Source organism: Ips typographus, linkage group LG14 (genome assembly GCF_016097725.1).
Source record: "Ips typographus isolate SLU linkage group LG14, UJ_Ityp_2.0, whole genome shotgun sequence".
In the NCBI taxonomy this organism is placed as follows: domain Eukaryota; kingdom Metazoa; phylum Arthropoda; class Insecta; order Coleoptera; family Curculionidae; genus Ips; species Ips typographus.
The window spans coordinates 2,381,950-2,395,414 of record NC_138435.1 but is presented as its reverse complement, the minus strand read 5'-3'; the positions used below and the strand labels follow the sequence as shown (position 1 = coordinate 2,395,414).

General features: G+C 37.1%; 3 protein-coding genes across 4 annotated transcripts in view; 2 read left to right on the top strand and 1 right to left on the bottom strand.

The window, feature by feature from the left end:
- LOC145737416 (patj homolog) overlaps nt 1-3,697 on the top strand; it is a 25,898-nt gene extending 22,201 nt beyond the window's left edge. Inside the window, 1 exon segment of the mRNA XM_081992084.1 lies at nt 447-3,697. Coding sequence (XP_081848210.1) covers nt 447-589 — 143 coding nt within the window. The 3' untranslated portion in view covers nt 590-3,697.
- Nucleotides 3,607-13,465, bottom strand: LOC145737425 (uncharacterized). The gene is made up of 3 exons (XM_081992104.1): nt 13,332-13,465; nt 8,366-8,584; nt 3,607-3,836 (listed from the first exon to the last, which is right to left on the bottom strand). The coding sequence occupies exons 1-3, from the start codon at nt 13,396-13,398 to the stop codon at nt 3,718-3,720; spliced, it is 405 nt and encodes a 134-aa protein (XP_081848230.1). The 5' UTR covers nt 13,399-13,465; the 3' UTR covers nt 3,607-3,717.
- The window catches only part of LOC145737422 (uncharacterized), a 28,463-nt gene continuing 23,448 nt past the window's right edge, over nt 8,451-13,465 (top strand). Inside the window, exon 1 of one of the 2 annotated variants that reach the window (XM_081992097.1) lies at nt 8,451-8,591. In XM_081992097.1, coding sequence (XP_081848223.1) covers nt 8,589-8,591 — 3 coding nt within the window. In that variant the 5' untranslated portion in view covers nt 8,451-8,588. The remainder of the gene's footprint in view (nt 8,592-13,465) is intronic. The other variant, XM_081992102.1, reaches the window with a different exon arrangement.

Sequence of the window (13,465 nt, the reverse complement as noted above, 5' to 3'; positions counted from 1 at the left end):
TTTCCCTCCTTTCCCCCTCCTCCACCAGTGTCAGTGTATAATGCAACACGGTTACATCACGTGTCGCGCCTACTTTGATCCTCCCCTCCCTTCCAGCCCCCTCTCCCCCTTTCTACCCCCTCCAAACCGCCCCCGCCCACTTTCTCCAACGTCAAGATCCACCAAAACCGCTTTGTCTCACTTTGTCGCCCTCTAGCGGCCAAACCAGTCAACCGATCGACTTTAGTAGGCACATTTTTGGAAAGCTCTCGATCTGGACTATCTTTTCTCTTCCGCGACTTTTCGCTGTCAAATGTCAAATAACAAAGTTATTAGTCACGTGGTTTCAGGGAAGTATAACGAAAAATATCGTCCAAAATTCGTCCAAAAAATGGGTTTTTCCCCATTTCCCAGGGAAAAACCCGTATTTTTGTCATTTTCTAATGAAATTTTGCCCCGTTGCGCAGGTGATCGTCTGATGAGCGTAAACGACACGGAAATTCGGAATTTCACGCTAGATGGGGCGGTGCGCGCGCTCAAAGGGACGGGGCGTGGCCCCGTTTTGTTGGGCGTGGCCAAACCGTTGGGCGCGCGCGTACAAAATTCCTGAAAATTTCAAATTTACGCACCAAAAATTGGGCACAAACGCTTTTTTACCTTACCGTAGTATAGTGGGTGGTGTATGTAAATATTGTGGGTCTTTTTTGAAATATTCCTGGAACACCTTCGGTGGGGCGTGCGCATTGCTTGTTTCAGTCTAAAAAACAAATGAAACTCGTAATTTTTGACAATACTTTACTTTGGTCACGTGACAGCTGTCATAACTGTCAAAAACTCCCCCACCAGTGACGTGAAACTAGAAAATTGCAAATAGTTGCCAATTTGAGAAATTTGCACTGTACGTTGTGTTTACCGGCTCCACGGAGCCAAATTTGACATTTGTTAGGTTAATTGACACTTCTACATGTTTCTTACGTCACCTGACAGCTGTCAAAACTGTCAAAACTCGCCCACCAGTGACGTGAAAGTAAAAAATGGCAAATAGATGTGTTTCTTGGAAGAATTGCACTGTACGTTGTGTTTACAGCTCCATGGAGCCAAATATGACATTTGTTAGGTTAATTGACAGTTCGTTATGTTTCTTACGTCACCTGACAGCTGTCATAACTGTCAAAACTCGCTCACCAGTGACCTGAAAGTATAAAATGGCAAATAGATGTGTTTCTTGGAAAAATTGCACTGTACGTTGTATTTACAACTCCATGGAGCTAAATTTGACATTTGTTAGGTTAATTGACACTTCTACATGTTTCTTACGTCACCTGACAGCTGTCATAACTGTCAAAACTCGCCCACCAGTGACGTGAAAGTAAAAAATGACAAATAGATGTGTTTCTTGGAAGAATTGCACTGTACGTTGTGTTTACGGCTCCACGGAGCCAAATTTGACATTTGTTAGGTTAATTGACACTTCTGCATGTTTCTTACGTCACCTGACAGCTGTCACAACTGTCAAAACTCGCTCACCAGTGACGTGAAAGTAAAAAATGGCAAATAGATGTGTTTCTTGGAAAAATTGCACTGTACGTTGTGTTTACGGCTCCACGGAGCCAAATTTGACATTTGTTAGGTTAATTGACACTTCTACATGTTTCTTACGTCACGTGACAGCTGTCATAACTATCAAAACTCGCTCACCAGTGACCTGAAACTAGAAAATTGCAAATAGTTGCCAATTTGAGAAATTTGCACTGTACGTTGTGTTTACCGGCTCCATGGAGCCAAATTTGACATTTGTTAGGTTAATTGACACTTCTGCATGTTTCTTACGTCACCTGACAGCTGTCATAACTGTCAAAACTCGCCCACCAGTGACGTGAAAGTAAAAAATGACAAATAGATGTGTTTCTTGGAAGAATTGCACTGTACGTTGTGTTTACGGCTCCACGGAGCCAAATTTGACATTTGTTAGGTTAATTGACACTTCTACATGTTTCTTACGTCACCTGACAGCTGTCAAAACTGTCAAAACTCGCCCACCAGTGACGTGAAAGTAAAAAATGGCAAATAGATGTGTTTCTTGGAAAAATTGCACTGTACGTTGTGTTTACGGCTCCACGGAGCCAAATTTGACATTTGTTAGGTTAATTGACACTTCTGCATGTTTCTTACGTCACCTGACAGCTGTCACAACTGTCAAAACTCGCTCACCAGTGACGTGAAAGTAAAAAATGGCAAATAGATGTGTTTCTTGGAAAAATTGCACTGTACGTTGTGTTTACGGCTCCACGGAGCCAAATTTGACATTTGTTAGGTTAATTGACACTTCTACATGTTTCTTACGTCACGTGACAGCTGTCATAACTATCAAAACTCGCTCACCAGTGACCTGAAACTAGAAAATTGCAAATAGTTGCCAATTTGAGAAATTTGCACTGTACGTTGTGTTTACCGGCTCCATGGAGCCAAATTTGACATTTGTTAGGTTAATTGACACTTCTGCATGTTTCTTACGTCACCTGACAGCTGTCATAACTGTCAAAACTCGCCCACCAGTGACGTGAAAGTAAAAAATGACAAATAGATGTGTTTCTTGGAAGAATTGCACTGTACGTTGTGTTTACGGCTCCACGGAGCCAAATTTGACATTTGTTAGGTTAATTGACACTTCTACATGTTTCTTACGTCACCTGACAGCTGTCAAAACTGTCAAAACTCGCCCACCAGTGACGTGAAAGTAAAAAATGGCAAATAGATGTGTTTCTTGGAAAAATTGCACTGTACGTTGTGTTTACGGCTCCACGGAGCCAAATTTGACATTTGTTAGGTTAATTGACACTTCTGCATGTTTCTTACGTCACCTGACAGCTGTCACAACTGTCAAAACTCGCTCACCAGTGACGTGAAAGTAAAAAATGGCAAATAGATGTGTTTCTTGGAAAAATTGCACTGTACGTTGTGTTTACGGCTCCACGGAGCCAAATTTGACATTTGTTAGGTTAATTGACACTTCTACATGTTTCTTACGTCACGTGACAGCTGTCATAACTATCAAAACTCGCTCACCAGTGACCTGAAACTAGAAAATTGCAAATAGTTGCCAATTTGAGAAATTTGCACTGTACGTTGTGTTTACCGGCTCCATGGAGCCAAATTTGACATTTGTTAGGTTAATTGACACTTCTACATGTTTCTTACGTCACCTGACAGCTGTCAAAACTGTCAAAACTCGCCCACCAGTGACGTGAAAGTAAAAAATGGCAAATAGATGTGTTTCTTTGATTAAATGCACTCTACGTTGTATTTACAACTCCATGGAGCTAAATTTGACATTTGTTAGGTTAATTGACACTTCTACATGCCTCTTACGTCACGTGACAGCTGTCATAACTGTCAAAACTCACTCACCAGTGACGTGAAAGTATAAAAAGGCAAATAGATGTGTTTCTTTGATTAATTGCACTGTACGTTGCGTTTACAGCTCCATGGAGCCAAATTTGACAGTTCTGACGTTTAGCAAACTTTTCTTAGGTCACGTGACAGCTGTCATAAGTGTCAAGAAGGGAAACGTTTCATGCCTTACTCCACCAAAACAAAAAAAAAATAAATAAATAAAAATCATTCGAATACGTATAAGCTTATATATTTTATTTAAGTCAACTGTGGCATAAATAAATAAATTAATAAATAAATAAATACATTCACCCTGTATATCCTACACAGTGGAGTTATTATTACTTATTTCCTGTACAGTAGAAAATTGGTGCAACAGCACGCGGTGATGAGTTTGTGCTCGCGGCAGGAGTTTGCGTGCAGAAAGTTGCAATCGGCAAATTGGCACTGATACGGCAATTGATCTGTAAAAAGCGCACATTATACACCGGGTGTGTGTAATAGTGTTATTATTCAACGAGTGGAATAGTGTACTTTTTGCACTCTGTGCGGTAAGTATGCGCCAGGAAAATGTAACACACACACGCCACGTCAAAGTGACAGTGGCTGTCGCTGGGGAAAGGCGTTTTGACGGTTCAATGGAGCGAATTTGACGTCAAAATTTGGTTTTTAACTTGAGTGTCATTTTGATGTTAATTTTTTGTTTTCAACTCGATTGTCAAAATTTTGAAGTACATTTTCTTGATTTTCAACATGACTGTACCATATTTTTAGTGTTTTTTCTGCTTATTGGATAGGAAATTTAAAGAGGATTCCAAAAATGTGCTTAAAACAGTCATTTTCTTACTCCAAGTGGGTTTTACTAGCGATTTTGTCCCTGACTGTCTTTGAAAACTGTCTTTTTGGCAGTTCAAACTTTGACACCACTTTTCTCCCTGACTGTACTTGATTTTGTCGTTTTTTTTTATGTCATTAGATAGGAAATTTAATGAGGATTCTAAAAATGTGCTTAAAACAGTCATTTTTCCACTCCAAGTGGGTTTTACAAGCGATTTTGTCCCTGACTGTCTTTGAAAACTGTCTTTTTGACAGTTCAAACTTTGATATCACTTTTCTCCCTGACTGTACCTGATTTTGTAGTGTTTTTTTATGTCATTAGATAGGAAATTTAATGAGGATTCCAAAAATGTGCTTAAAACAGTAATTTTCTTACTCCAAGTGGGTTTTACAAGCGATTTTGTCTCTGACTGTCTTTGAAAACTGTCATTTTGGCAGTTCAAACTTTGACAACACTTTTCTCCCTGACTGTACTTGATTTTGTAGTTTTTTTTGATGTCATTAGATAGGAAATTTAATGAAGATTCCAAAAATGTGCTTAAAACAGTCATTTTCCTACCCCAAGTGGGTTTTACAAGCGATTTTGTCTCTGACTGTCTTTGAAAACTGGCATTTTGGCAGTTCAAACTTTGACAACACTTTTCTCCCTGACTGTACTTGATTTTGTAGTATTTTTTTATGTCGTTAGATAGGAAATTTAATGAGGATTTCAAAAATGTGCTTAAAACAGTAATTTTCCTACTCCAAGTAGGTTTTACAAGCGATTTTGTCCCTGACTGTCTTTGAAACCTGTCTTTTTGACAGTTCAAACTTTGTTATCACTTTTCTCCCTTACTGTACTTGATTTTGTAGTGATTTTTTATGTCGTTAGATAGGAAATTTAATGAGGATTCCAAAAATGTGCTTAAAACAGTAATTTTCTTACTCCAAGTGGGTTTTACAAGCGATTTTGTCCCTGACTGTCTTTGAAAACTACGTCATTTTGGCAGTTCAAACTTTGACATCACTTTTCTCCCTTACTGTACTTGATTTTGTAGCTTTTTTTGTGTCATTAGATAGGAAACTTAAAGAGGATTCCAAAAATGTGCTTAAAACAGTAATTTTCTTACTCCAAGTGAGTTTTACAAGCGATTTTGTCCCTGACTGTCTTAGAAAACTGTCTTTTTGGCAGTTCAAACTTTGACACCACTTTTCTCGCTGACTGTACTAAATTTTGTAGTGTTTTTTTTATGTCATTAGATAGGAAATTTAATGAGGATTCCAAAAATGTGCTTAAAACAGTAAATTTCCTACTCCAAGTGGGTTTTACAAGCGATTTTGTCCCTGACTGTCTTTGAAAACTGTCTTTTTGGCAGTTCAAACTTTGACACCACTTTTCTCCCTGACTGTACTTAATTTTGTAGTGTTTTTTTATGTCACTAGATAGGAAATTTAATGAGGATTCCAAAAATGTGCTTAAAACAGTAATTTTCTTACTCCAAGTGGGTTTTACAAGCGATTTTGTCCCTGACTGTCTTTGAAAACTACGTCATTTTGGCAGTTCAAACTTTGACATCACTTTTCTCCCTTACTGTACTAAATTTTGTAGTGTTTTTTTTATGTCATTAGATAGGAAATTTAATGAGGATTCCAAAAATGTGCTTAAAACAGTAATTTTCCTACTCCAAGTGGGTTTTACAAGCGATTTTGTCCCTGACTGTCTTAGAAAACTGTCTTTTTGGCAGTTCAAACTTTGACACCACTTTTCTCGCTGACTGTACTAAATTTTGTAGTGTTTTTTTTATGTCATTAGATAGGAAATTTAATGAGGATTCCAAAAATGTGCTTAAAACAGTAATTTTCCTACTCCAAGTGGGTTTTACAAGCGATTTTGTCCCTGACTGTCTTAGAAAACTGTCTTTTTGGCAGTTCAAACTTTGACACCACTTTTCTCCCTGACTGTACTTAATTTTGTAGTGTTTTTTTATGTCATTAGATAGGAAATTTAATGAGGATTCCAAAAATGTGCTTAAAACAGTAATTTTCCTACTCCAAGTGGGTTTTACAAGCGATTTTGTCCCTGACTGTCTTAGAAAACTGTCTTTTTGGCAGTTCAAACTTTGACACCACTTTTCTCGCTGACTGTACTAAATTTTGTAGTGTTTTTTTTATGTCATTAGATAGGAAATTTAATGAGGATTCCAAAAATGTGCTTAAAACAGTAATTTTCCTACTCCAAGTGGGTTTTACAAGCGATTTTGTCCCTGACTGTCTTAGAAAACTGTCTTTTTGGCAGTTCAAACTTTGACACCACTTTTCTCCCTGACTGTACTTAATTTTGTAGTGTTTTTTTATGTCACTAGATAGGAAATTTAATGAGGATTCCAAAAATGTGCTTAAAACAGTAATTTTCTTACTCCAAGTGGGTTTTACAAGCGATTTTGTCCCTGACTGTCTTGGAAAACTGTCTTTTTGGCAGTTCAAACTTTGACACCACTTTTCTCGCTGACTGTACTAAATTTTGTAGTGTTTTTTTTATGTCATTAGATAGGAAATTTAATGAGGATTCCAAAAATGTGCTTAAAACAGTAATTTTCCTACTCCAAGTGGGTTTTACAAGCGATTTTGTCCCTGACTGTCTTAGAAAACTGTCTTTTTGGCAGTTCAAACTTTGACACCACTTTTCTCGCTGACTGTACTAAATTTTCTAGTGTTTTTTTTATGTCATTAGATAGGAAATTTAATGAGGATTCCAAAAATGTGCTTAAAACAGTAATTTTCCTACTCCAAGTGGGTTTTACAAGCGATTTTGTCCCTGACTGTCTTTGAAAACTACGTTATTTTGGCAGTTCAAACTTTGACATCACTTTTCTCCCTTACTGTACTTGATTTTGTAGTTTTTTTTATGTTGTTAGATAGGAAATTTAATGAGGATTCCAAAAATGTGCTTAAAACAGTAATTTTCTTACTCCGAGTGGGTTTTACAAGCGATTTTGTCTCTGACTGTCTTTGAAAACTGGCATTTTGGCAGTTCAAACTTTGACAACACTTTTCTCCCTGACTGTACTTGATTTTGTAGTTTTTTTTGATGTCATTAGATAGGAAATTTAATGAAGATTCCAAAAATGTGCTTAAAACAGTAATTTTCTTACTCCGAGTGGGTTTTACAAGCGATTTTGTCTCTGACTGTCTTTGAAAACTGTCATTTTGGCAGTTCAAACTTTGACATCACTTTTCTCCCTTACTATACTTGATTTTGTAGTTTTTTTTATGTCATTAGATAGGAAATTTAATGAGGATTCCAAAAATGTGCTTAAAACAGTAATTTTCTTACTCCAAGTGGGTTTTACAAGCGATTTTGTCCCTGACTGTCTTTGAAAACTGTCTTTGACTTGATTTTGTAGTTTTGGTGTAGTCTGGTAGCTGTTTTGACTGTCTAAAATTGTCAGGAAGGCTTCAGGTAGCATTTTTGACTACTCAAACCCATCAAACGTCACTTTGACACTTTAAAGACAGTAAAAATGCTTCTGGTAGCCGTTTTGACTGTCTCACTGGATTGTATCAACAAAATGCATTCCCCGTCACTTTGACAGCCCGCAACTCGGTTCGTTTGACAGTTACGGCAAAATGTCACCGTGACACAATTTGTAGCCCGGAGAGTGCTCTATAAACTGTCAAATGACAGGTAAATCGTAAAAGTGTCAAACGAGCGAGTTATTTACGATCAAAGTGAGTGACTGCATTTTACCACAACTTGGACTGGAGTTAGTTCGGTTCAAGCTCGTGTAACTCCGGTTCGGTGACTTTAAGAGCAAAAAGTGCGGTTAGGTGTTTTAAAGAGAATTTCCAGAGCTGTCCAATGATTTTTTAGCGCACTCTGTAGCGCGAAAAACGCCAGAGTTACGGGCTGTCAAAGTGACAAGCGACGTCAAATTCTGACTGACGTGTTGGTTCGGTTCAAGCTCGCGTAACTCCGTTTCGGTGACTTTAAGAGCAAAAAGTGCGGTTAGGTGTTTTAAAGAGAATTTCGAGAGCTGTCCGACGCTTTTTGAGCGCCCTCTGTAGCGCGAAAAACGCCAGAGTTACGAGCTGTCAAAGTGACAGCGACGTCAAATTCGCTCCGCGCAGTCGTAACGAGTGTTGCGGGCACGAGTGTTAGCATGTTTTTTCTGCTTACCGTAGGGATTGTTAGGATTGTGACAGCAGCAGGAATCGTGGAACAGTTTTTCGCTGCAGTAACCGTAAACGGACGAGTCGCAAATCGGGCATCTCCGCTTCAGGGCCCCTTCGGGGCTCAGCCCTTGACGATTCGTGGACCAACGGAGAAAGGGCGGTTCAAAGGGCGACCGTAGGCCGGTATCAAAGGGCGACGCATCGATGGCATTATTGAAGATCGCTAAATGGTAATGTAAAAGTGTCTTAATTGATAATCAAACTACAAATACTATGTGTTTCTGGCAGTTCAAACTTTGACACCGTTTTTCTCCCTGACTGTACTCAATTTTTTAGTGTTTTTTCATGTTTTTGGATAGGAAATTTAATGAGGATTCCAAAAATGTGCTTAAAAACATGAATGGGTCACTCCAAATGGGTTTTGCAAGCGATTTTGTCCCTGACTGTCTTTGAAAACTACGTCTTTTTGGCAGTTCAAACTTTGACATCACTTTTCTCTCTGACTGTACTTGATTTTGTAGTGTTTTTTTATGTTGTTAGATAGGAAATTTAAAGAGGATTCCAAAAATGTGCTTAAAACAGTAATTTTCTTACTCCAAGTGGGTTTTACAAGCGATTTTGTCCCTGACTGTCTTTGAAAACTGTCTTTTTGGCAGTTCAAACTTTGACATCACTTTTCTCCCTGACTGTACCTGATTTTGTACTGTTTTTTATGCCATTAGATAGGAAATTTAAAGAGGATTCCAAAAATGTGCTTAAAACAGTAATTTTCTTACTCCAAATAGGTTTTACAAGCGATTTTGTCCCTGACTGTCTTTGAAAACTGTCCTTTTGAAAATTCAAATTTTGACACCACTTTTCTCCCTGACTGTACCTGATTTTGTAGTGTTTTTTTATGTCGTTAGATAGAAAATTTAATGAGGATTCCAAAAATGTGCTTAAAACAGTAATTTTCCTACTCCAAGTGGGTTTTACAAGCGATTTTGTCCCTGACTGTCTTTGAAAACTGTCCTTTTGAAAATTCAAATTTTGACACCACTTTTCTCCCTGACTGTACCTGATTTTGTAGTGTTTTTTTATGTCGTTAGATAGAAAATTTAATGAGGATTCCAAAAATGTGCTTAAAACAGTCATTTTCCTACTCCAAGTGGGTTTTACAAGCGATTTTGTCCCTGACTGTCTTTGAAAACTGTCTTTTTGGCAGTTCAAACTTTGACATCACTTTTTTCCCTTACTGTACTTGATTTTGTAGTGTTTTTTTATGTCATTAGATAGGAAATTAAATGAGGATTCCAAAAATGTGCTTAAAACAGTAATTTTCTTACTCCAAGTGGGCTTTACAAGCGATTTTGTCCCTGACTGTCTTTGAAAACTGTCCTTTTGAAAATTCAAATTTTGACACCACTTTTCTCCCTGACTGTACCTGATTTTGTAGTGTTTTTTTATGTCATTAGATAGGAAATTAAATGAGGATTCCAAAAATGTGCTTAAAACAGTAATTTTCTTACTCCAAGTGGGCTTTACAAGCGATTTTGTCCCTGACTGTCTTTGAAAACTGTCCTTTTGAAAATTCAAACTTTGACATCACTTTTCTCCCTTACTGTACCAGATTTTGTAGTGTTTTTTTATGTCGTTAGATAGGAAATTTAATGAGGATTCCAAAAATTTGCTTAAAACAGTAATTTTCCTACTCCAAGTGGGTTTTACAAGTGATTTTGTCCCTGACTGTCTTTGAAAACTGTCCTTTTGAAAATTCAAATTTTGACACCACTTTTCTCCCTGACTGTACCTGATTTTGTAGTGTTTTTTTATGTCATTAGATAGGAAATTTAATTAGGATTCCAAAAATGTGCTTAAAACAGTCATTTTCCTACCCCAAGTGGGTTTTACAAGCGATTTTGTCCCTGACTGTCTTTGAAAACTGTCTTTTTGGCAGTTCAAACTTTGACATCACTTTTTTCCCTTACTGTACTTGATTTTGTAGTGTTTTTTTATGTCATTAGATAGGAAATTAAATGAGGATTCCAAAAATGTGCTTAAAACAGTAATTTTCTTACTCCAAGTGGGCTTTACAAGCGATTTTGTCCCTGACTGTCTTTGAAAACTGTCCTTTTGAAAATTCAAATTTTGACACCACTTTTCTCCCTGACTGTACCTGATTTTGTAGTGTTTTTTTATGTCGTTAGATAGGAAATTTAATGAGGATTCCAGAAATGTACTTAAAACAGTCATTTTCCTACTCCAAGTGGGTTTTACAAGCGATTTTGTCCCTGACTGTCTTTGAAAACTGTCTTTTTGGCAGTTCAAACTTTGACATCACTTTTCTCCCTGAGTGTACCTGATTTTGTAGGTTTTTTTATGTCACTAGATAGGAAATTTAATGAGGATTCCAAAAATGTGCTTAAAATAGTCATTTTCTTACTCCAAGTGGGTTTTATAAGCGATTTTGTCCCTGACTGTCTTTGAAAACTGTCTTTTTGACAGTTCAAACTTTGACATCACTTTTCTCCCTTACTGTACTTGATTTTGTAGGTTTTTTTTATGTCACTAGATAGGAAATTTAATGAGGATTCCAAAAATGTGCTTAAAACAGTAATTTTCTTACTCCAAGTGGGCTTTACAAGCGATTTTGTCCCTGACTGTCTTTGAAAACTGTCCTTTTGAAAATTCAAATTTTGACACCACTTTTCTCCCTGACTGTACCTGATTTTGTAGTGTTTTTTTATGTCATTAGATAGGAAATTTAATGAGGATTCCAAAAATGTGCTTAAAATAGTCATTTTCTTACTCCAAGTGGGTTTTACAAACGATTTTGTCTCTGACTGTCTTTGAAAACTGTCTTTTTGGCAGTTCAAATTTTGACACCACTTTTCTCCCTGACTGTACTTGATTTTGTAGTGTTTTTTTATGTCGTTAGATAGGAAATTTAATGAGGATTCCAAAAATGTGCTTAAAATAGTCATTTTCTTACTCCAAGTGGGTTTTATAAGCGATTTTGTCCCTGACTGTCTTTGAAAACTGTCTTTTTGACAGTTCAAACTTTGACATCACTTTTCTCCCTTACTGTACTTGATTTTGTAGGTTTTTTTTATGTCACTAGATAGGAAATTTAATGAGGATTCCAAAAATGTGCTTAAAACAGTAATTTTCTTACTCCAAGTGGGCTTTACAAGCGATTTTGTCCCTGACTGTCTTTGAAAACTGTCCTTTTGAAAATTCAAATTTTGACACCACTTTTCTCCCTGACTGTACCTGATTTTGTAGTGTTTTTTTATGTCATTAGATAGGAAATTTAATGAGGATTCCAAAAATGTGCTTAAAATAGTCATTTTCTTACTCCAAGTGGGTTTTACAAACGATTTTGTCTCTGACTGTCTTTGAAAACTGTCTTTTTGGCAGTTCAAATTTTGACACCACTTTTCTCCCTGACTGTACTTGATTTTGTAGTGTTTTTTTATGTCGTTAGATAGGAAATTTAATGAGGATTCCAAAAATGTGCTTAAAACAGTCATTTTCCTACTCCAAGTGGGTTTTACAAGCGATTTTGTCCCTGACTGTCTTTGAAAACTGTCTTTTTGACAGTTCAAACTTTGACATCACTTTTCTCCCTGACTGTACCTGATTTTGTAGTGTTTTTTATGTCACTAGATAGGAAATTTAATGAGGATTCCAAAAATGTGCTTAAAACAGTCATTTTCCTACTCCAAGTGAGTTTTACAAGCGATTTTGTCCCTGATTGTCTTTGAAAACTGTCTTTTTGACAGTTCAAACTTTGACATCACTTTTCTCCCTGACTGTACTTGATTTTGCAGTTTTTTTTATGCCATTAGATAGGAAATTTAAAGAGGATTCCAAAAATGTGCTTAAAACAGTCATTTTCCTACCCCAAGTGGGTTTTACAAGCGATTTTGTCCCTGACTGTCTTTGAAAACTGTCTTTTTGACAGTTCAAACTTTGACATCACTTTTCTCCCTGACTGTACTTGATTTTGCAGTTTTTTTTATGCCATTAGATAGGAAATTTAAAGAGGATTCCAGAAATGTGCTTAAAACAGTCATTTTCCTACTCCAAGTGGGTTTTACAAGCGATTTTGTCCCTGACTGTCTTTGAAAACTGTCTTTTTGGCAGTTCAAACTTTGACATCACTTTTCTCCCTTACTGTACCAGATTTTGTAGTGTTTTTTTATGTCGTTAGATAGGAAATTAAATGAGGATTCCAAAAATGTGCTTAAAACAGTAATTTTCTTACTCCAAATGGGTTTTGCAAGCGATTTTGTCCCTGACTGTCCTTAACAGTATTCAATTTTCAAATTTGTTGCACCAAAGCAGTTTTTCCTCAATAAATCAAAAACGGTGAAAGTTACAAAAAAATTTCAAGAGACCAAAAACGTTCCTAACCAACTCCTTAACCCAACACCGTAAGTTTGCAGGACACTTTTTGCTTGCAGTATACAGGGTGTGCATGAACAGTACGGTGATTGCCTGTTTTTGGTCACCCTGTGCGCAATTTTTCAGATAAAATTTTTTACTCAACACCACTGAAAAGAGCAGTTCAAGACGGTTAATTTGATTGGTTCAACCCCCGTGAACTCCCGAAAACAACCGAGTTACAGGGTGTTCAAATTTCAAATTGCTAAATTTTCCTGCCACACAGAATTTCACTTTACCGCACCGGTAAATGTACTTAAAAATCACTTAAAATAAGGGAAATCCCTTATCCCCTAAGGGATGTGACGTAATATGTGGCAGTTGAACTGTCAAATCAAAAAGAAGTCATGTGACCAGCTGTCAAATTAAGTCACATCCTAAACTATCTTAGATACAGAGTGTTTCTCTAATTTTGGATTTCTTATTCTTCCTGTCCGTATGCGGCGGAAGTTTTCGGATTTTTCTTATTTTTTGCTCTTCCCAGGGAACCACCCTGTATATTGCTGTCTAGTACAGGTCAGTATTGTCTCATTTTTACTCACTTGTGGCCAAAACAGGGCGGCAAACTGCTAACACGCTCAAGCACAAAATCACTACAATCGTGGGCATTTTACTAAGCAAAATGAACGAAAAGCCGTTCTTCGGTAAATTTAAATCGACATTCGAATAACGGTAC